Source organism: Cryptomeria japonica, chromosome 4, assembly GCF_030272615.1.
Source record: "Cryptomeria japonica chromosome 4, Sugi_1.0, whole genome shotgun sequence".
NCBI lineage: Eukaryota > Viridiplantae > Streptophyta > Pinopsida > Cupressales > Cupressaceae > Cryptomeria > Cryptomeria japonica.
Window position 1 is genome coordinate 2900000 of NC_081408.1, and position 21343 is coordinate 2921342.

The 21343-nt window shown below is 36.7% G+C and overlaps 1 protein-coding gene across 3 annotated transcripts in view; it reads right to left on the minus strand.

The window, feature by feature from the left end:
- Positions 1–3748: 3748 nt before the first annotated feature.
- The window catches only part of LOC131064539 (uncharacterized), a 96223-nt gene continuing 78628 nt past the window's right edge, over positions 3749–21343 (minus strand). For all 3 annotated transcript variants that reach the window (XM_057998690.2, XM_057998691.2, XM_057998689.2), the window contains 5 exons: positions 19745–19930; positions 19470–19600; positions 18871–19039; positions 18270–18399; positions 3749–4391 (listed from right to left, as the gene is read on the minus strand). In XM_057998690.2, coding sequence (XP_057854673.1) covers positions 4126–4391; positions 18270–18399; positions 18871–19039; positions 19470–19600; positions 19745–19930 — 882 coding nt within the window. In that variant the 3' untranslated portion in view covers positions 3749–4125. The remainder of the gene's footprint in view (positions 4392–18269; positions 18400–18870; positions 19040–19469; positions 19601–19744; positions 19931–21343) is intronic.

A 21343-nucleotide genomic window follows, 5' to 3' on the forward strand; every position in this document is an offset into this window, starting at 1 on the left:
TCACCTTAGCTTGACTTGCATATTTGAATCCTCATCATGAAGAAGTGTTGATATGCTACTCTTGGATTTCCAAAGGAAATGCAAAATGTTTAGAACATTTTCTTCATTCTCGTTGCTTTTTGAACTTATCGCTCCTTGGTGTGGAATCTTTTGATTTGATTTTGGATTTCCAAAAGAAATCCAAGGTCGATGTGAAGCCTTTCATCTTTATATGACTTAATCTTCTTGAATCTCTTGATGAAATGTAAGTCCCTCTTCTTTATTCCTTTCATCCTTGGGTTCCATCTTGAAGCGTGAATGTTGTCCTTCCATGACTTGTGGAATCATCTTTCCAACCTGTTTCCTTGTTACTGAACTTTGTCTACATCTTTCCGGAAATCCCTCCTTGTGCTAACATCCACTACCTGAAAATATAAAAAGTTTCCAAGTTAGGGAAATACACATGATGTGCACATGACAAATTTCGAAAGATAACTCTGATTTTCTGATTTAATTCTTGAAATCAGACCCAAAATCAAACTGACTAAAGTTTGAAAAACGAAAAATCAGAATTAGAAAAACTTGGAAATTATGGAATTGATGTCTGATTGCAAACTTTAGAAATGGAAATCAGACTTAGTTACGTTCTGAAATTTGAAATCAAACTTAGAAAAACTCTTGATATCATGGAATTAAGTCTACATTTTAAACTTTCTTTCTTCAAAATTTGAAAAACACAAAAAAGCAATATGCTTTCTCTGATGAAATTCGAAAAATTTGTGAAGGAAATCCATGTGCAAGTCTTAGAATCAAAAATTCAAACTTAGAAAAGAATTTTGAAGGATTGTGATTTCAAAAATTTGCTTTGAGAATGCGTCTAGACCTAAAAAATATTGAAGCAATCCTTTGACTTTGATTTCTTTCTTGAAGTTATTTTGCACTTGCAATTTCACTTTGAAAATCAACTTCACAACCTGGAAAAAAATTCTTGGAAGAGTTTGAATTCTAAGCATGAGAATCAAGGTGTGCATAATGAATTTGCCAATGCTAATGTTTATTGGTAATTCAAACTTACTTGGCTTTGTCTTTTTTTTTTAATTATTATTTAAAACTTGTGGCAATTCTCTTTCTTTACTTCCTTCTAGAAGCCTTCCTTAAGCGAGCCTTTTGCTTTATCTGCCTTTTCACTTCTCAAGACAAGCGAATTCTTGCTTTCATCCTTTTTGCTTTATTTATTTCCATTTTGCCAAAAAAAAACTTTCACTCTCTCTCTCCTCAAGTTGGGTGGATTCTCTTGTGCTTTATTTCTTTTACCCCCGACTTTTGTTCTTCCACCAAATTCTTCTTTCTAACTTGGGTGATCTTTTGCTTTGTTCAAACTTCATCCTTGTCCACCAAGGGCGAACTTCATGACGGATTAGGAAATTTTTCCCATGTCTAGGCAGACTTGGGGTGTATGCAAGGAACTTCTTATCACCTAGAGGGCGGACTTTGATGCTAGCCAAGGAAGGTTTTCTCATGCCTAGCCATATTCTACCTGCTCACAAGGAAGACTTGGGTGGACTTAATCCCTTGGCTAGAGATTATTTCCATGCCTTAACACTTAGCCATAAAAATTCTAAACTCTTTTCCTTCTCCAAGTGCTCACCCTTAACCATTTTCTATTTTTCTTTCATTTCATATCCACTCCTAAGGTGGAGTTCATGTGGTCTTGAGGAATATCTTTTATACTTAGTCAAAAGCCTGAATTTTTCTTCCCAAGGTACTAACACTTAACCATTTTGCACACTCAATCTTGGGTGGACTTTGCATGGTCATGAGGAAAATTTTCATGCCTTGGAGCAGACTATGCTAGTTGACATGGAACTTTGCTCGTGAGGTAGGGCGGACTTTGCCATGCTTTAGAAATATTTATATGTGCCTAGGGCGGAGTTGGCTTCTTGTTGAGGAAGACTTCATATGTTTTTTCCTATCCACCTCCCAACACTTAATCCCTTTCCATACCCACTCCTTGAGCGGACTTTGCACATGGCCAAGGAAGTTTTCAATCATGCTTGGGCAGACTTTGCATGTGCACACGTATGATTGCTCACCTAGAGAGGGCAGACTATGCATATGCCCACGTATAATTTAGCATAGAGAGGGCAGACTTTGCATATGCACATGTATAATTTCACATGCCTTGGTCTTCAATTGAAAATTTTATCCTTTCTAGGCGACCTCCATGCTTTAAACAAAGAAATTCTTGATTTTGATTCCAAACTTTACCATTTCGCCATGATCTTCAACTTAGCTTTTCAAGAACACATCTTCTAGATTGGAAAAGATATTTCACGCTTGGTCCGTTTGGGATGAATTTTTCCAACCTAACACTTTCTCTGACCTTGAAACCATCCATGATCAATAAAGCAAAAAAGCAACTTTCTATTTTTAGAAAAAAATCAAACCGAAAAAGCAAGTTCTCGGACTGGCCCCAAAATGCCAAAAACAAAACTTCCTAAATTTAGACATAAAACAAAAAAAAAATTCAAAACAAAGACGCTAAGAGAACCCAAAAAAAAAAAAAAAGAGGAGATCCCCATTTGCAAGGGAGCGATGGGTGAAAACGTCAAAACAGTGAATACCGCAACAAGCCTTAGGTTAATGAAAAGGTGAAGCTAGTAGAGACAAACAACTAGGAGTTAAAAAAATATATACATCCATTGATATAGAATAAACTGCTTGTGCAATTAGTATTAATGAGGGTTTATTCTATATCATCGAGTTGTCTGTAAACACATTTAGGCATTTAACTTTCAAATTAAAACATTTATTTTCTTATAAACAAAAGGAAAATCAATACCCCCGAAAGAATATTTGATATTTTATTGACTAGAAAGATGTTAATAGAGAAGAAAAATATTTTATATTATGTGGCAGATTTGATTATGCTTGGTTGTTTGATAGCAGCGATTACTGGGGAAAAAATGGAATTCCAATCCCAATGTATCTGATTCTGTGTAAAAATTGGTATATGCAATCATTACAAACAGCATAGTACAAACTTATATTTGTATACTAGCATCATGAGTGTTTTGTCCAAATCCACTGGGTGGTTTTCTATTATTCAGATGAGCCACTGGCGAAGGATTTCTTTGTCAAGCTTACAATGATTGCATCTTGTTATGACTACTATCTCCGTGTGAATAAATCCATGATGCAGATTCGAAATTGTTGCAAAAGCACTTCATTATCTACTAAGTTCCTATACATATGTCTGCCATTCAAAATCCCATGCCACGATTGAATAAACAAATTTAAGTGTAACAAAAACATATGTTAGAGAAGAACCCATTTTGTTGTGTGTGAAAGGTCCATGGATCATATGCTTGACTAATTAACTTGCAAATATGACTTATTAAATTGTAACTTACACATTGAACTTATGTACACCAAAATATCATAAAGATACTGATTTTCAATATTATATAAAAACGCTTTCAATTAAGGTGCCATTTATAATGTGACTAACGAATAAGGACCCTAAGAGTGAATGGATTTGAGACTACGAGTATCTAGATTTCTTTTAGTTCAACCTACTTGTAAATATTTTAGTTATAAATTCTTTGCAGCTGTCTTAATAATCTCTATATTATCAGAAATGATAAATAGATTTACAGATCCTATACTAAAAAATTAAATAAGAATGTTATTTCAGTTTTAATTTTCCCTTTTATGCTTTAGAGGATAGCCAAGTGCTTTACAAGATCTAATGAGATGAAATCGGTACTTGCAAATAGGGTCTAATATTAAAAGACTTCTAACAAAATATTTAAGTATCTGCCTGCAGTGCATTCGCAACTATTATCAAGCTTCGAGTTCATTATTGTTTGTTTCGCAACATGATACAAAATACCAGTCAGTTCAAAGTTTTATGAACTGCAAAATAGCAAATTCTTGAAGGCCATATCAGTTATCTGATTAAATAGTTACAACTATAGTTACAAAACTTACAATAATACTTATAAACAGGAAAAATGGGATAAGAAATTAAAAAGGTCAGTTGGGAAAGATCTTCTACAGAAAGAAAAGTGGCATCCAAGCTGATGAATCATATCCACTGAGACTCATTGGGTCCTGCCAGTTTCTCATGCATAGAAATTGGTCTTAAGCAGGTTCAAGCGCCAGTTTTGACAGAGCCTGAGACAGTGACTCTGCCCGTGCTGCCTCTTGAGATTTAGTTTGTTTTGCAGCATCTGAAGCAATTGCTTTGTCCTCTGAGGCATTCAGTTTACCCTCTGAAACAAATATTTTATCCTCTGAAGCTTGCAATTTACTCAATAGATTCTCATCTTCAAGTTCCATCTCAAGTCTTCCAAATTCCTCCTCGAGGTCTTCATTTTCCATGTCAACGAATGAAATTGGTTTTGCCCCTGCATTACACAAGTTTGATATCAGTGGAGATCAAAACAATTTATGTAAACAATGGAAATTGGATTACACTTAAAAAAGGCATCATATAATAGGGGGGAAACTAAATTAGTTGTGAATAGTTAGAATGTGTGTAACTGAATAATATCCTTTGTTTGGAAACAAGATTGAATACACAAAAATGATCAAGAGATCACACCATGACGATCCAAGACTTTTTTTCAGCAATTGCAGGGCATTTCTTCCTTTTTGAACTTAACACTCCAAAAGCACTAATGGCACTGATACTTTTTCTTTAGATATTTCATAAAGTTTTCCTTTGGGAAAACAATTAAATGCAAAGTCTTGAGTATCAGCATGATGCCTTGTAATCTGGTCGGTAGCATTTCAAGGTTATGTTACTAACAACACATCTTTATGGTACATATTCAAAATCATTGCCTATGATTTATAAGTCTTTGCCAGGAAGAAGAGAACAAATGTATTTTATTGCTTTTCACAAATTCCTGTATGACAGACACAGTACTCTCTAGTTTTTTCCATTGTTACCAAATCCAGCTGAATCTGGTTCAAATCAGGCCAGATACCAATTTCTTGGACTGACTTGAATTGTCTGATTTGGTATGCATTTTTCCAATCCTAGAGAAATTTTATTTTATCTTTTACTTTCCTTTATTTTTGCTTTTAAATTCCAGATTACAGAATTCTTTCAACAAATTGAATTTTTCAAAATTGGTAACTATAATTTTTGCCATGAAATCAAAGAACATGATAAATCCAGTTGTAGCAATGATTTACAAAATTGGAATACGAAAGATTCTAACCATCATGTACCTCTGTCAAAACAGAACGTTATACATTGTTTGATGAGGTGTAGAATCCTACATCACTCTAGATTTGAACCTCAGTCTCACATATGCCCTCACCATCAAGACAATGACCAAAATACCTCTAAATCAACAAAATGAAATTTCCCAATAATCCAATACCATATATGCAAGTAAAACTTAAAAGTATGAATCTACAGTTGAAGGGAAGAATTTTTGGATAATTATTAGGAGTGTTATCAATAAGGAAAAATCAAATATTTAAAATGGGACACCACATAAAAGAAAACACACACAGTTATACTGAGAGTGGGGGTGAATCAGTATAAGAACATTTTTTTCAATTTATAACTTTAGCAATCTTAAGCAATAATCAATTTCACTAATCAGTGCCCATGATAAATTGCAATAACTTTAATTTGCAGGGGTCACAAGGGAAAGATAAGCAAATTGATGGAGCTCGAAATACTCAAGATCATTTGGTTTGAGTCAATTCTCGCCCAGCAGTCATTTAATGCCCATTTCTGCTAATAGAAAGGTTGGGAAAATATTATCCTGACTTGGTTATGTGTGAGAACAGAAAATAGTATAATGCCTCTTTGGTTATTGTTTAACTTTGGAATAAATGACAAATGTTTGATGCAATGTTCCACTAGTCAATGAGCATTTTTCTGGACAGTGTATCAGAAATTGATAAGCTTTATATAATTTCTTTGGTATCCATTACAGACAGCCAAGTGTTTGTCAAATTGCCTAATTGCAAAAAGGGAATGGTATGTGATTCTATCATTTACACAAGCACTTTCATAGCAAACACATTCAAAAATTGCAAAGCATGAACCCATGTCAAGTGTTTGACAAAATATCAATTCACTAAAATCAGAAATTTAATCATTTTGAACAATTATCTTGGCACAGAACATTACACGTTCCAAGTCTTGGGGAGGTTTATGAGTGCAATGATAGCATGCTTGGTCAAATGATAGCCACTATACAAAAGAAAGAGAACACCTTCCAATTCTATAATGAGCACATTAAGCCTATCATTCAATGGAGGGAGAAGCTCAACAACACTCCCTTGTACATAGTTGCCTGCAAATTAAACCCAAAGTGATATGTGTGTAAGTTTAGCAGAGTCGTCCTATGCGAGGTGAAGAGAGATTTCAAGAAAGCAATTGAAGAGATGTACAATGTAGAGGCCCACATCATTTGTCATAAGTGGCCCAAATTTGCTGCAATCAAGCGCTAAGAAGATGAGGCAAAGTTGGGTAGGGACACTTTTGTGCAGGAGAACCCAATGCTGTGGTGGCATTTGCATGGACCTCATTTACTAACAACCACATTAGTTGTTCTCCTCTTCAGACAACTGTGTAGTTCTCTTGCTATTGAGAGAAATAGGTTTACACATTGTTTCATCCACACTATCAAGAACATGCTTACCTCTAACTGAGAAAAGAAACTTGTGGTTGTATATTGTGCCTTGCATATCTCATGGACTCCAAGCCGTTTGTATACAAAGAGAGTCCAATAGATAGTTGGGATGACGACCCAAAGGAGTCCATGCAAATTGAATCATTGATAAGGAGCAAGACACACAAGCAAGGTTAGTTGGTGTCCACTTGGGGGAGCTTCAGTGTAATGTCCCCGCTTTGAAATAAAATTTAATAATAAATGATAATAATAAAATTAAAATATTTAAAATTAAATTAAAATATTTAAAATTGAATTGAAACATAAAATAATATAATTAAATATGATTAATTAAAAATTAATTAAGTTAATGAAAAGTCAAATGACATGAAAGGAAAAGTTGTGACTCCCTCAACAATGAGATATAAAAGGGAGAAGAGAACCTCAGTTGAGAGGGGGGATAATTTGGAAATGAGAAGTGCAGATCTGATTATGAGAGGTTGTGTCCCTTTCAAAGGGCAGAAATAATGAAGAGTTGCACTCTATCAAAGGGAATGGTGAAAGGGTGTGTCTCTTGCCAAAGGGCATACATGATGAAGAGGTGTGACCTCTCCCTCACATTGAGAGATATAAAGGAAAGGAATCAAAAGCATCTAGTAAGATCACCATGGATCAAATCAGATCAGAACTGTTATTAAGTTACAGGCAGTAACATCCTTGTTCTTGGTGGTATACATGGGGATGTGTTTAATAAGTATGCTTAATATATGAAGCCCAATAATGTTCTTATGCAGAATTAATAGTAATACTAATATGGACTGCAATATGTATGACAGTCATACTTAATTTCATATATATATTCATAATACATAAGAAATATATATAGTTATATACTTAATTTCATATATATATTCATAATACATAAGAAATATATATAGTTATACTTATAGTCTAAATCATGTTATTACTTTCCGTATTTAAAAAGATGGGATTGAGATGTTCCAAAGAGGGGCAGTCTAAATCCAAGCAATAGGTTAAATCCAAGCAATAGGTTAAGTCCCAAGATAGGGTGGGGATCAGCGACCCATAAGCCTTGAGGGTATAGACCCAAGATAGGTAAGGACTTGGATCTGTAAACTTTGAGGGAACCTATTGTAGTTGGTCTCTAAGCGCTTTGGTAACATATGTAAACCCTTCTCCCTTAAAACTGAAGTAGTAGCAGGGTTTGATATCTATATTAAGGACTATGAATAATGAAATTAATCAGTTAATGAGGAAAATAGAGAAGCAGTTGTTAATAACTTATTGAAGAAAATCTATCAATTTTAGTATATTTATATTGATTAGGTAGGGGACATTACATTCAGCTTGATAGGCCCAACAGTTCTAGCAATGGGGGAGTTTGCTATGATGTTTGAAGAGGATAATTAGATCAAAGTTGTAAAACTCTGTGGACTCGCCAAGACTTGCGAATCTGTTGGCAGGCAAAGTTGACTCGCCATGGACTCGCAAGCCAAGTCCAGGAGAGTCCATCTCCAAGACTCCTGATTTTTTACAGAGGACTTGCGCGAGTCTGATATTGGGACTTGCGAGTATGATATTTGGACTCTCAGAATTTGCTGGAAACAGGTCTGTAGGGTTTCAAGAAGGTGAGGAAACAAGATCAAAGAGGCAAAAAAAATTTAGGTAAAGGAGATCAATGATGAAATTTCAAATATTGAGTGTTTGGAGATCATATGATATGTGCAATGTTTCAATTATCGCTCTTATGTTCTCTAAATGCATTAATTTCTTTTTGTTTTTTTGTATACGGTTTTCTTTTTGGCCGAGTACTTTCCCAAGTTTTTGCTGAGCCCGAGTCCAAGTCCAATTTTTGGGCTGCCGAGTCTATGGCGAGTCAAAGTTTTCCAACTATGAATTAGATCACTAAGGCATTGGCCCATTGTACTTGAAAGTTGAAATATGATGTAATTATGATATTGAATATAATGAAATATTGATATGATATTCAAAATTTTCAATGCATTCTTGGTTCAATAGATTCATTTTGTTTACAATGTCAACTTTTCATTTCTTTTTGTTTTTTTGTATACGGTTTTCTTTTTGGCCGAGTACCTTCCCAAGTTTTTGCTGAGCCCGAGTCCAAGTCCAATTTTTGGGCTGCCAAGTCTATGGCGAGTCAAAGTTTTCCAACTATGAATTAGATCACTAAGGAATTGGTCCATTGTACTTGAAAGTTGAAATATGATGTAATTATGATATTGAATATAATGAAATATTGATATTCAAAATTTTCAATGCATTCTTGGTTCAATAGATTCATTTTGTTTACAATGTCAACTTTTCAATAGATTCATTTTGTTTACAATGTCAACTTTTACAACTAATTTTTCTTGTACTATCCCCAAATTTAAAAACATAGTGCCTCTATTGCCAAGACCCATCCCCTGTCCCCCATCCCCTCATTCTGAAACTCTATGGAACTATGCTAAATGGTTAAACACAACTTCCTACAAGGGTGGGATCATGCAACCATAGCCAGGTTCTGAAAGCTAGATATAAATGACAAATGCAGGCGCAAATGGCAATTACAAGCAAAGAAGAAATAACTACTCATAAAAATCACATTGCTTAAACAATGCAGTGGCATTAATATATGCATTATTTCTTAAGCAAGGCTGAATTTGGCCCTTAAATACCAATGTTATATAGTCCCAACCTGTTGTGACCATTTCACACATCGCCCCATTAGAATGGAGACCCCCTCTTTTTCTTGGGTTTTGCTTTCCCTTAGTTAGGTTTTCTCTGCTTGCTAGGTGTTTTGAGTGAGTGAATGGTCGCTTGGGCTGGGTAGATTAGGGTTTCTCTCTAAGAGCTCGTCTTAGGGTTTCTTTCAAAGCTGAGTAAAGTCTGGATTTGGGAAGTCAGATATTGTTTGCCTTGAACCCTAGGGTTGTCGCAGAGGAGGTTTTACCTTTCAGGAAAATGAAGATGGATAGATTGGATGAAAGAGATGATAGGTCTTAGGTCAGGGTAGGTCTGGAATGTTGGTTTTCTTGTCACAGTCTTGTTTTCCTCCAGCTCAGAGCCGATTAAGCAGAGTCAGTGGCCAAGGGGAGATTTAGGAGGCGATTTCAAGAATTGATGAGCAAATTTACTTGATGATGATTTAAGAAGTATTGAAAAGTTATATCCAAGACAAGAAAGGAGGTTTGAGGTATAAAATGAGTCTAAAAATTGAATTTCGCTCCTGAACCTTCCAAAGGGTCCGGGGCGAAATTCATATTCCTCTGCTCTGCCCCTTGTCTGGACCAATTTTGAAACTTCTACTGCATGGGATGGAGGACTAGGATGCATTTTTGCCTTAGGAAGAAGGTTTGAAGAGACAAAATGATGGAAATTAGCCTGGAAAAGATGAATTTCGCTCCTGACCCTTCCAAAGGGTCCAGAGCGAAATCCTCATTTGACCCTCAATTTTGGTCTAAGGCGTTGAAAATGAAGATTTTTGAGTCAAGTGGATGGTAAGTAGACATGATGGTGCTAGGGAGAGGTGAAATTGATCAAGTCTAAAGTGAGTTGAGTAGGAAAGAGGTGTGAAATCAACCCAAAACATGAATTTCGCTCCTGACCCTTCCAAAGGGTCCAAAGCGAAATTCCAAGAAGACAGTTTTTCTCCTGGTTTGCACTAGAAGTCTTGTTCCTTAGACATGTGGTGAAGGTTTTGATATTTTCTTGCCTAAGAAGTGATTGAAACCATTAAAGGAGGAAGATTATGACCCAAGACATGGATTTCGCTCCTGACCCTTCCAAAGGGTCCAAAGCAAAATCCACTTCTCCTCCACTTTGCTCAAGGATATGACCAAGATTGTTGACTTTTGAGGCATAGTTGATAAGGTTTTGATGCATGTTTGCCTTAGAGAGGAGGTTGAGACTTTGAAATGGCGAAAATCAACCTGGGAGGAGAATTTCGCTCCTGACCCTTCCAAAGGGTCCAAAGCGAAATCCTCCATTGAGCCTTCCTTTGACCTTAAAGACCTAGTTTGACCTTGCCTGGGGCCAGTTGGATGATGGATTGTCTTGATTGCGATAGGAGGAAGTTGAATCGATCAAGTTTGAATGAGAATGAGATGAAAGAGGGTGAGAAACTAGCCAAGAGTGATATTTTCGCTCCTGACCCTTCCAAAGGGTCCAGAGTGAAAATCCTTATACACCTCAATTTCTTCATTGTCCAAACCAATTTCCTAGTTTCTAAGGCATGTTCGAAGGTGTCTTGAAATGTTCTAGCCTTAGGGAGTGATTAGAGTTGGGACAGATGATGGATTTTAGCCTAAAAATTGAATTTCGCTCCTGATCCTTCCAAAGGGTCCAGAGCGAAATTCTTGAAAACACTCATTTTCCCCTTAGCCAAAGTTAGGACCTTGGTGGAGATGCAAGGAGAGCAGTCTATTTTTGCCTCCCAAAGAAGATTGGAGTTAAAAAAATGAACAATCAAGCCTAAAACATGATTTTCGCTCTTGACCCTTCCAAAGGGTCCAGAGCGAAAATCCTCATAACCCTCATTTCCTTCCTAATTTTGGCTAAGTGTTGGTCTCTAAGGCATGTTGGAAGGTGGATTGATGTGTTCTTGCCTTGGGGGATGATTGAAAGCGTTGAAAAGTGAGGATTTTGTTCAAGAATGGAAATTTCGCTCCTAACCCTTCCAAAGGGTCCAGAGCGAAATTTCCCATAAACCTCATCTTCTTCATTGTTTGGACCTACATTCTAGTTTTGAAGTGATGGGATGTAAGAATGTGAAGGATTTTAGCCTAAGACTTGAATTTTGCTCCTGACCCTTCCAAAGGGTCCAGAGCGAAATTCCTTACAAACCTATTTTTAATTTTTTTAACCTTGCTTGGGCTTAAAACTTTGTTCCTTGGGTGAAAAACGATGAAATTTTATCTTGTAATGAAGAATGAGATTGAAAGGATGAAGAATCAAGTCAAGAATGAGAAATTCGCTCCTGACCCTTCCAAAGGGTCCAGAGCGAATTTTCTCTAAACCAATCTTTTCTCTTAACTTTGTGCTAGATCATGTGTGGACTAAGGTAAATTCAAGAAGGAGATGTCCCTAAGAATGACTTTGAGGTGCTAGTAATCATTGAATTTGAAGGAATTGTGCAAAACCAAGATTTTTGCTCCTGACCCTTCCAAAGGGTCCAGAGCGAAATTTCTAAAAATCATCTATTTTCCCTGCAGGTCAAGTCAAACTTTGGGTTGTTATAGCTTGGATGAGTGTGAGGAGAGGTGTCCTTGCCCTTTTGAAGTTGATTGAGGTTGAAAGATGGAGGAATAAGCCTAAAACAAGATTTTCACTCCTGACCCTTCCAAAGGGTCCAGAGTGAAAAACCCTAAAACCATCTTTTTCTCCAAAATTTGTGTGGAGACTGGCCTAGACCAAGGTGAGAAAAGCTCTTGGGATTGCCTTTGAATGATTTTTGATCACCAAAAGTGTAAGTTTTGAGCTAAGACTTGAATTTTGCTCCTGACCCTTCCAAAGAGTCCAGAGCGAAATTTTGGATAGGTCCTGTCCCTGGCTAGGTTTTTGAGCGAATTTTCCTTTTCAAGGCTTTTGAGGATCAAGCAAATGTTGCCAAGTTGAGAAATGGATTCAAAAGAGGGAGTCTAGAGGAAACAAGGTGAAAGGAATGGAGTTGAGTCAGGATAAACAAGCAAAAGATGAATTTCACTCCTGACCCTTCCAAAGGGTCCAGAGCGAAATTCTTCAAATCCACTATTTCCTCCTTGTGTCAAGTCAAGATTTTGATTCCTAGGGTGTGGTTGAGATTGGAATGAGGTTATTTAATCCTTGCAAGATGAGTTGAAGTGAAGGAGATGAAGAATTAAGCCTAAGACTTGAATTTCACTCTTGACCCTTCCAAAGGGTCCAAAGCAAAATTCATAAAATGACATTTTTCCTCCAAAATTGTGTTGAGCCAAGTCAGTGATCCAGGTGGATTGGGCTTAGAGATTGCCTTAGAAGAGATGGTGAATGAAAGAAGGATGAATTTTGACCTAAAAGGTGAATTTCTCTCCTGACCCTTCCAAAGGGACCAGAGCGAAATTCTCATAACCACCTAATTTACCCATGGTGGAAGCTAAAAAATTGAATCCCTAGGCTATGTTGAGCTAAAACTAGCATATGCTCACCTTCGGGAGGAATTCGGAATGAAAGAATGAGGCAATTGAGACCTAAAGGAGGAAATCGCTCCTGACCCTTCCAAAGGGTCCAAGGTGAAATCCTTGGAAAAACCTATTCTTCACCTTGTTTGGACTAAGACAAAGGCAAGTTGCAAAGAAATGATGACAAAAGCATGAAGTGGTGATAAATCAAGGTTGTGAAGATGTTGATTAATGGAGTAAATATAACTAAGTGAGATAGTCAAACAAGCCTCCTTGGAGTGATCTAAACCTCTCTCATATCATGGACATTCTAGTGACTATGAAAAGCATCTCCTTGATTTACCTTGTCTCTTTAAATAATTCACAAGCGAAATTCTTCAAGGCACATTTTTTTTCTTATTTCAAATCAGTCACTAAACCTTATCCTTGATTAATAAAGCAAATATGCCTTGATTAAGCAATTGTTAAAATTGACAAAATCGACTTTTAGGCTTTGAAATTAACTTAAAATCAAAAAATCCACACTTTGGCACTCAAAACATTTCATTTTTGCTTTATTACCAAGTCGGCCAGCTTGTAAAAGGTTTTGTTTTATTTTATTCACACATTTATCAAGTTGGCCTAGTGGTAAAATGGTGGCAGCGCCCTATAAAGGAAAGGTGTGTTTTAAATTTTCTAAATCACTCATTCATTTTCTCCTATACGAATTTGGAAGAGCAGAACTAAAGGTGCGAATTCCAGCAGACTTGGGCGAATTTTTTTGATTAAAGAAAACTGGTTAAGGCGGATTGAAGGCTGATTGAGAGCTAAGTCACCAAGGGAAGAATCTGATATTCAGATCAAAGACCTTTCATCCAGCAAATCTCCATTTTCCTTTATTCATTTTTTCAAGGTTGATAGCTAAAAATCAAAGAGAAGGTATGTACAATCAGATTTTTGAAAGCATGTTGAAGATTTGATTTAATTTGCTATATCAATCCTTTATGAGGTTAAGTCTTTCATAATCTGATTTAATTCATAAGTAATATAAATTTGAAAATTCATAATTCTAAAGGTTTATCACATTATTTTCAAATTGTAATCTATTTATTTGCTTGAAAGGTCTCAAATATCCTATCTTAAGATATCATGCTCGAACCTAACTTAAGTGTTTTTTGTAGGTATCAAATGACAACCCCCAAGGCCAGTGGATCCACTACCCGGCAGGATCTCATCAAAGAGGATCAGAAGAACGATGAATTGGAGACCAGGATCGTGTCCAAGTGGAGCAATATCGGAGACACCAATCTAGGAAACTTCAATGTGAAGAAGTTTCGAGAAGCACCCTACATCGGCAAGCCGTCACCTGTTGCGAAGAGGATAATTGAGAGTGGCATCATCAAGGCTGCAGGATTTCCTCCTGCCGTCAAATGTCACGAGTTGATGATTGAATGTGCCCGACACTATGATTCACATTCGAGGACGATCGTAGCCAAGGATGGAACTATCTTAGCCTACCTTTTAGAGGAAGCTATAAGTGAAGCTTTTCATCTCCCGGAGCCGAGAGACATGATCTACAAAAGTTTGGAAGGAGCTAGGTCTATCTACGAAGATGATCCCGATTCCTGTCTGAACTTCATCAACAAGAATTGGTTACTCAAGAGTAGACCTCACTTGAACAAGATTCCCAATACACCGCACAGAATTGATTTCCAAGAAGAATTCAGGGACTTGATAACCATGCTCAATCGGGTTTTTGGTGCCTCTCAAGCCTTCTTCTTCGACAAGTGGATGTTCTTCTTCATACAAGTGATTGTCCAAGGAAAAGGAATGCTCAATTGGACTAGAATCATTAGCAACAACCTAGACGTGCAGTTGAGGAGGTTAAACCCTACCAAGACTTTTCACATGAGTTCATATGTTATATATTCCTTAGTCAGAAGTTTTGAGTATGCAGGGCTACCACACAGAGGAGTTGTTGGGAGAGGACCCGGAGAGATAAGAGCATGTGATTCTTATGTTCAACTGCATCATCCGCCAAGGAATGACTACAAGCTAATCAATGACACCTTCACAATGTACATCACCAGGACATTGCAAGGAGGGATTCATTACCGGTTGTCTACCGAGGCACAAGAACTCGTGAAGAAGCATGGTGCATGGTGCATGGTTCATTCAATTTCCAAAATTCACCTATATCAAAGTCCATGGATATCCTTCACCTCCCTATATGTTGCCAAGGTATCTAACGGACAAGATAATATTACTTGAGGTGACTAGACAGTTGGCAGCTTATGCTAGAGCATCAAGACATAAGCATGGAAATGGAATCCCCATACCCATTCTACTAGGGAATTCAATTGAAGTGTGTCCTAATTCTCAAGCTGCAGAGGATGCAGAGAAGGAGTTATCTCTATATTCGTTCACATCTTTTGCCTCAAGGGAGAATTTTGACCCACATGGTCACATGGAAGAGACAGTTGGGAGGAAATACAAGCATGAGTTTCAAGTAGAGGACTTCTGGATGAATATTCAGGATGATATAGAGGTGAAAAGAAAGATGCATTCTAGATTGCCCTTGGATCTCATCAGGAAATGTAAAGTTTACAGAGTAGCCGATCAAGCTCAAGACAGTGGTAGACATCTCCAATCGTCCTATGAGAAGGAAGATAAAGAAGTGAAGATAGATTGGAATGAGCCAGAGGTTTCGAACCTAAGAGCATTAATGGCTCCTGTGTTGAATTGCACTCGCAGATGGGTGGACGTACAACATCAAAAACTGAAAGAAAAGAATGTAGCCATGACGTTCACCCTGGAAACAAGAACAGAAGAAGGAGAAGCAAGTGTGAGTGAGAATACTTCTCATTCCAAGGGATCAAAGAGAAAAGAAGGACCTGAGAAGAGAGAGCCTTCCAAGAAGAAACAAAAGGTGAATCCTAATCGTCCACCGAGTACGTCTTCTAGGCATGAAAAAGAAACAAGTCAAGGAGAAGATCAAAGACAAATAGTGTATGAAATTGATGAGTCTATGGAATCTATGGTGCAGAATGATAAACAAGGTAAAGGACAAACACCACAGCATTCATCGAGTCAATCTCTCCAGGTTGGTGCTAATGAACAACAAGAAGAAAAGAATGATGATGAAGCAACATCTCCTTTTAGAGAAGATAGACCTCTGCCTAAGGAAATACAAGTGAGGGAAAGAAAGTCTTCTATTCCAGATTGGCTAAAAGAAAGGCTAACAAGGGTAGTCGTGGTTGAAGAAGAAGAACAAGTATTCGACTTGGAAAGTCTCATAGGAAATTCCCATGAAGAGATCGAAAAGAAGGAGGCTACAAAGATGTCAAAGGTAATTAAAGATGATGCAAGATCTAGAAAGGTACAGGTAGCCACACCAGTAGTGGACAAGTGAGGATGAGATTCTGGCAGAGGAATATGATCTAGAGACATTTGATCTTGGTCCACTTACCTCCGAGCAGGCCATGGAAGAAGCAATTGATTCAGTGAGAGCACTGAATGACAAACTCAAAGAAGAAATGGAAAAGAATAAGAAGCTAGAAAGGGAGGTCAGTGCTTGGAGGGATTATTTTGGCCACCTTAACCAACCTTTAAGGCGACAGGATCCAGCAATATCTCCTTAGGATGCACTTCCTCCCTCCTGAATCAATAAATGAGACAGAAAGGATGAAAGAACTTGGCCCAACTCATGAGTTCTTGGATTGATGAATCTTACAAGGTAGCCATTGAATTTGCAACAAGAATGATGAAGACAGTCCATTGGGCTATCCAGGTCCTTGAGATCATTCATAATCTATTGATAATTGTAGATGCATTCACTCACACTAGAGACGTTATCATCCCAGTCTTGCAAGTGATAAGAAGGACACCGAGACAGATTTTAACACAAGAGAAGATAATGGATGGAGGAACCCATACCCTTCTACAATGGTCCACTTTACTCTAGATGAAAAAAGTTCTTTTCGAGGACATCAATATCAGATGCAACCAAGTTGAAGGCACTATCCACCCTATTCAAGACAAGGTGTTTGATATATTGCGTACGATCCTTGACAGAAGGATTGAGATCGAGACCGATGTGGATGTCCAAGAGTTGGAAGACGAGATCAAGATCATTTTTTGCAAGGAAGAGAACACGAAAGAGCTAGAGCCTGGATGGGAGACGACCCTTCTCACAGCTTTTGATCAAGTCCTCCACTTGGAAGAACAAATGAAGAATCTTCATGAGATTCCCATTGCTGAAATTGAGGGGATTACGTCCAGATTCATTGAATATGCTAGAAAAGAGCAAAGGGAACAAAATTCTAGATGAAAAGTTGTTATAAGATGATGTGGCAACATTATTCCCATTGGGCTATGTTTCCTCGTTATTTGTGCCAATTTCTATTGGCTATGGATTGATAATGTTTATCTAAATGGGGTCTTTTTTGTAACAAACCCTAATTAGGATTTAGGTGTCAAAATCTCAGCCATTGATCTTCTTTTGATCCAGGCCATCCATTGTATTTGAGAGTGCTATATAAGCCCTCACTCATTTCATTTTAAAGAGTTAGAGAGTTAGAGTCAGAAAAAAAGAGAAATAAGATTAATATTGTTAGCAGCAGAGAAATAAGTAGTGAGGAGAGAAAGTTGAACAATTGTTATTTATTTGGCTATGAGATCATTGAAATATTGAAGTTATGGTGTTTTATTGCAATCCTTGTGGCTATTTTCATGGTTGTTTATCTTCTTGAATCACTCTTAGTAGAGATAGCGTTTAAGTTTTAAGATTGAAGGATGAATGTTGTGCTTGATCTTTGGTAAAACTCATAATCCAAACCACTAGCTCCTTACTGATTGTAAGTACGCCCTATGTGATCAACTGGAAACATTAAGATTGTTCAAAAGTTCAATCATTATTGGAGATATTTGATATGTATCTTAGTGATAGTATCTATCCCATTGATGACTTGAAAACCATTGAATCCCCTTAGAAGATCGCACCAATTCCAATGGAGTTGTAATCTTTTAGCAATATTGAAATTGGTAGAGTTTTACCTAGACCAGTCCTCATTGAGTCATTCTTAGGATTAGTTTAGTCTCATCTCCTTAAAACCATTATCTTTTCCCCTTTTTTGAAACATCAATTAGTATCAGGAGAATCCAATTTCCTCATTGAAAAGTAGTTGCACGAACAAGCTTTCCCTGAAAGTACGTAAGGCCCCTTGTAAAACAGCAAACACAACGACCACTGGTGCTTATCCACGAGTAGAGAACCTACATAACAGAACCTTGAAGTTTCTCCGATTGATCCTTTTTGCAATATCTTCAGCATTCGGGAACTTTACTCAAGAGAGGATAAGATACCTCTGGGTGTTTTATTCTGTGTTTGGTCGTGTACAAAAGACACATCAACACAACCATGCAAGAAAAATGAGCAGATTATACACAATAGTTATCAGAGAATAATTTCAACAACAGAATTAAATGGCTATGTCAGGAAACTTACCCAAGGAATCTTCCATCTCCCTTTGCAAAGCAACACTCTCATCAAGATCCTGTAGACATGCATGAACTTCTTCAATGCTGATGCCGTTTTCCTTTATTGATTGTGCCCCCAGTTGAATAGCTTCACTGACCTGTGAAAGAAAAGACCATACAGTGGAATTCAGCCTGGTTGCAATACAATATTGTTGTCATATTTCACTTGTTGGGTATGGAAAGAATATTTGTTCAAAACTGACCAATGTTTTCTCTCACATGTCATTGTTTTTCCTTTAGACAGAAAAACGTGTCAAGGTTTTCTCCTCATTTAGCTGATTTTCTTCAGCAGCACACCGAGCAGCCTTTTTATTTTTAAATGGCATCCTTTAATTTATTCTGATCTTCTCTTATCAAGTATAATGAGCTGCATACCTCAGGTGTATGAAATGCAGAAGATGGTTCGACCAGTTCCTCATTGGTTTTAGCCGATGAGCCAATACAGATAAATGGTATGTTTCATTCACATTGGTCACTTTTGGTCATTGATTAAATGCATTTCACTTTTAATTTCTAATCAAATCACATACTATGTATAAGAAAATTTGAAATTGGATTGTGAGCTTTACCTTTTTTGTTGATTCAGTATCCACTATTACACCAAGAACTTCTTCCACTCTGTCCATGAATCCAACACATTTTGCTTTACTTTCTAATGCCATCTTCATGTAACGTACATGTCTGAGAGAAACTTGTTTGTTCCCAGCCTGGATTGCAGATAGTGCTGAGGCCTTTGACCTGCCAAATGCTTTACACTTTGATCATCATGCATCATTCACACAAAATCAGATTATACATCCCTGTTCTACCTAAACTTAAATCCATCATATACACGTTTTCAGTGGCTGATATTTTTCATGATTTCTTTGAACCAGAATCACATAGAAAAATCAATCCTTCTTTCAGTACAATGAATATGGATAAACTCTGTTAGCTGTTATCAGAACATTATTAGCATGTAAAACCATATTAGGAAAGCAATATTGGTTCAAACCATAGATATGGGAACAAAGGCATTTTTCTCTTAGCTTGTTCAGTTTAAGGTTGTTTGTAAAACAAGTGTGACTAGAAGTTTAATTCTGGTAACTTAAATATGTATTCCTTGAGTTGCAACTTTGCATGCCTCCTCCATATGAAACTGAAAATGGTCAAAGAATATGGTCATTACTTCTTACATCGTGTATCAATCACTTCAAGCTGTTTTTGAAGCCTGTCCAATGTCCAATGCAAATGCAGAATGTCATAATCCAATTGTGAAACATTAGTCACAGGAACTGAGACCAGAGATACTTTTACACCCTGTCAACAGAAAACCAAGGAAATAAACATGAAATTAAAGCTATGGAGCTAAAAGATTCAATCAAAGCAGTTTTTCTAGCACATTACATTCTAGACTACCCACTAAAATGCATCAATACACCTAGAAAGCGACAAAAGTTTTACCTCAATATGGCCGTCTTCTCTATCAATTAGAAGGTGCTGAGCTCTTCTACAATCCAGAAAATTTGCCATGACCACATTTGCCTCTTCAAACCCTCCACAAAGATTTTGGAATCTTTCCATAGTCATAACACAATGAGAAGTCCAATGGCTTTCTGTTAAAGAACTTCTGACTTGATCAGCTCGTTCCTGCAGAATTTTCCAACCAAAGCACTCAAAACTGAGTGAAAAATCTCCCTATAATGGCAACAACCTATTATCATCCATGGGCCCACAGACACACTGCAAACTATGCCAAGTGATTTTTTTTTATGTAATGTTCCTCAGAAAGTGACAGGGAATTCTTGATAGTAAAGCACATGTTTATATAACTCCATGCAAAGATTCTAAAGAATTGTCACTGGAAAGACAAACATTTGAAATTTATATTTGTGGCTTCCATTATACATTTTACATAAATATTTGATTGGTCAAGAAAAAATCAAATCATGTAATGGTAAAAGATAAAACACAGTAAATACTACCACAATAATATTCAGAAATTTGCTCTGCAGAAGTCTGAAAGGCCCTCTTTTAGCAGGATAAATAAGTTTGGATACAAAAAACTAATCTTCAAGATATTGTGTACATGGATATGCAAATAGAATACACTGTTATGAAAAGCATGTCTTTATGCTACTTCAGTCAGTCCATTGTTCGTCATTCCTTAATCTCCTCATACTCAACGCATTTTTGAAAAACCAAATAAATGAATTGTCAAATGGCTAAACTTGTAAGACCCCGTTAACTCATATAAATTATCATTTAACTTTGCTTATAATATGATTATATGTAATGTCCCACTTTGAGATAGAATTCAATGATAAATAATAATATTAAAATTAAAATACAAAAGAACAAAAATAAAAAAATACAATTTAAATTAACATATAAAAGAATATAATAAAATATAATTAAAATTTTAATTAAGTTAATGAATGGTCAAAAAACATGATATGAAAGTTGTGACTCCCTCAAACATGAGATATAAATGGGAGAAGAGAACCTCATTTGAGATGGTAGATGGAGAAAGAAATAAGGAAGGGAGCATGTAAATCAAGGAAAAATTAATGGAAGAAGAAAAGGAATGGGAAGTAGATAAGGAAGTGGCTCTTTTAAATGGCAGAGATTATGAAGGGTTCTACTCTTTCAAAAGGGTGCTAACTGTGAAATGTGTCTCTTTCAATGGGCAGGAATAATGAAGAATTGCACTCTTTCAAAGGGGTGCTAATGGTGAAAGGTTGTGTATCTTGCCAAATGGCCCTACATGATGAAGTGTGACCTCTGCCTCAAATCGGGAGATATAAAGGGAAGAAGGTTCATTTGAGGAAGGTATCCAAGGGAGATCAGTTTGGAGAATAATATATTATTCTCAACGGCAGCAATGAAAAGTGGTGACTCAATTCTTAAGAAAGGTGGTGCCTCAATCCCTATGAAAGGTGGTGACTCTTTCACTAATAAAGTATAAAGGAAAGATCATTTGACTTATAGAGTATAGGGAAGAACAAGAGAGCAGTTCAAAATATGCAGACCTGCAAATCAGTAATCAGCAGACTGGTAATA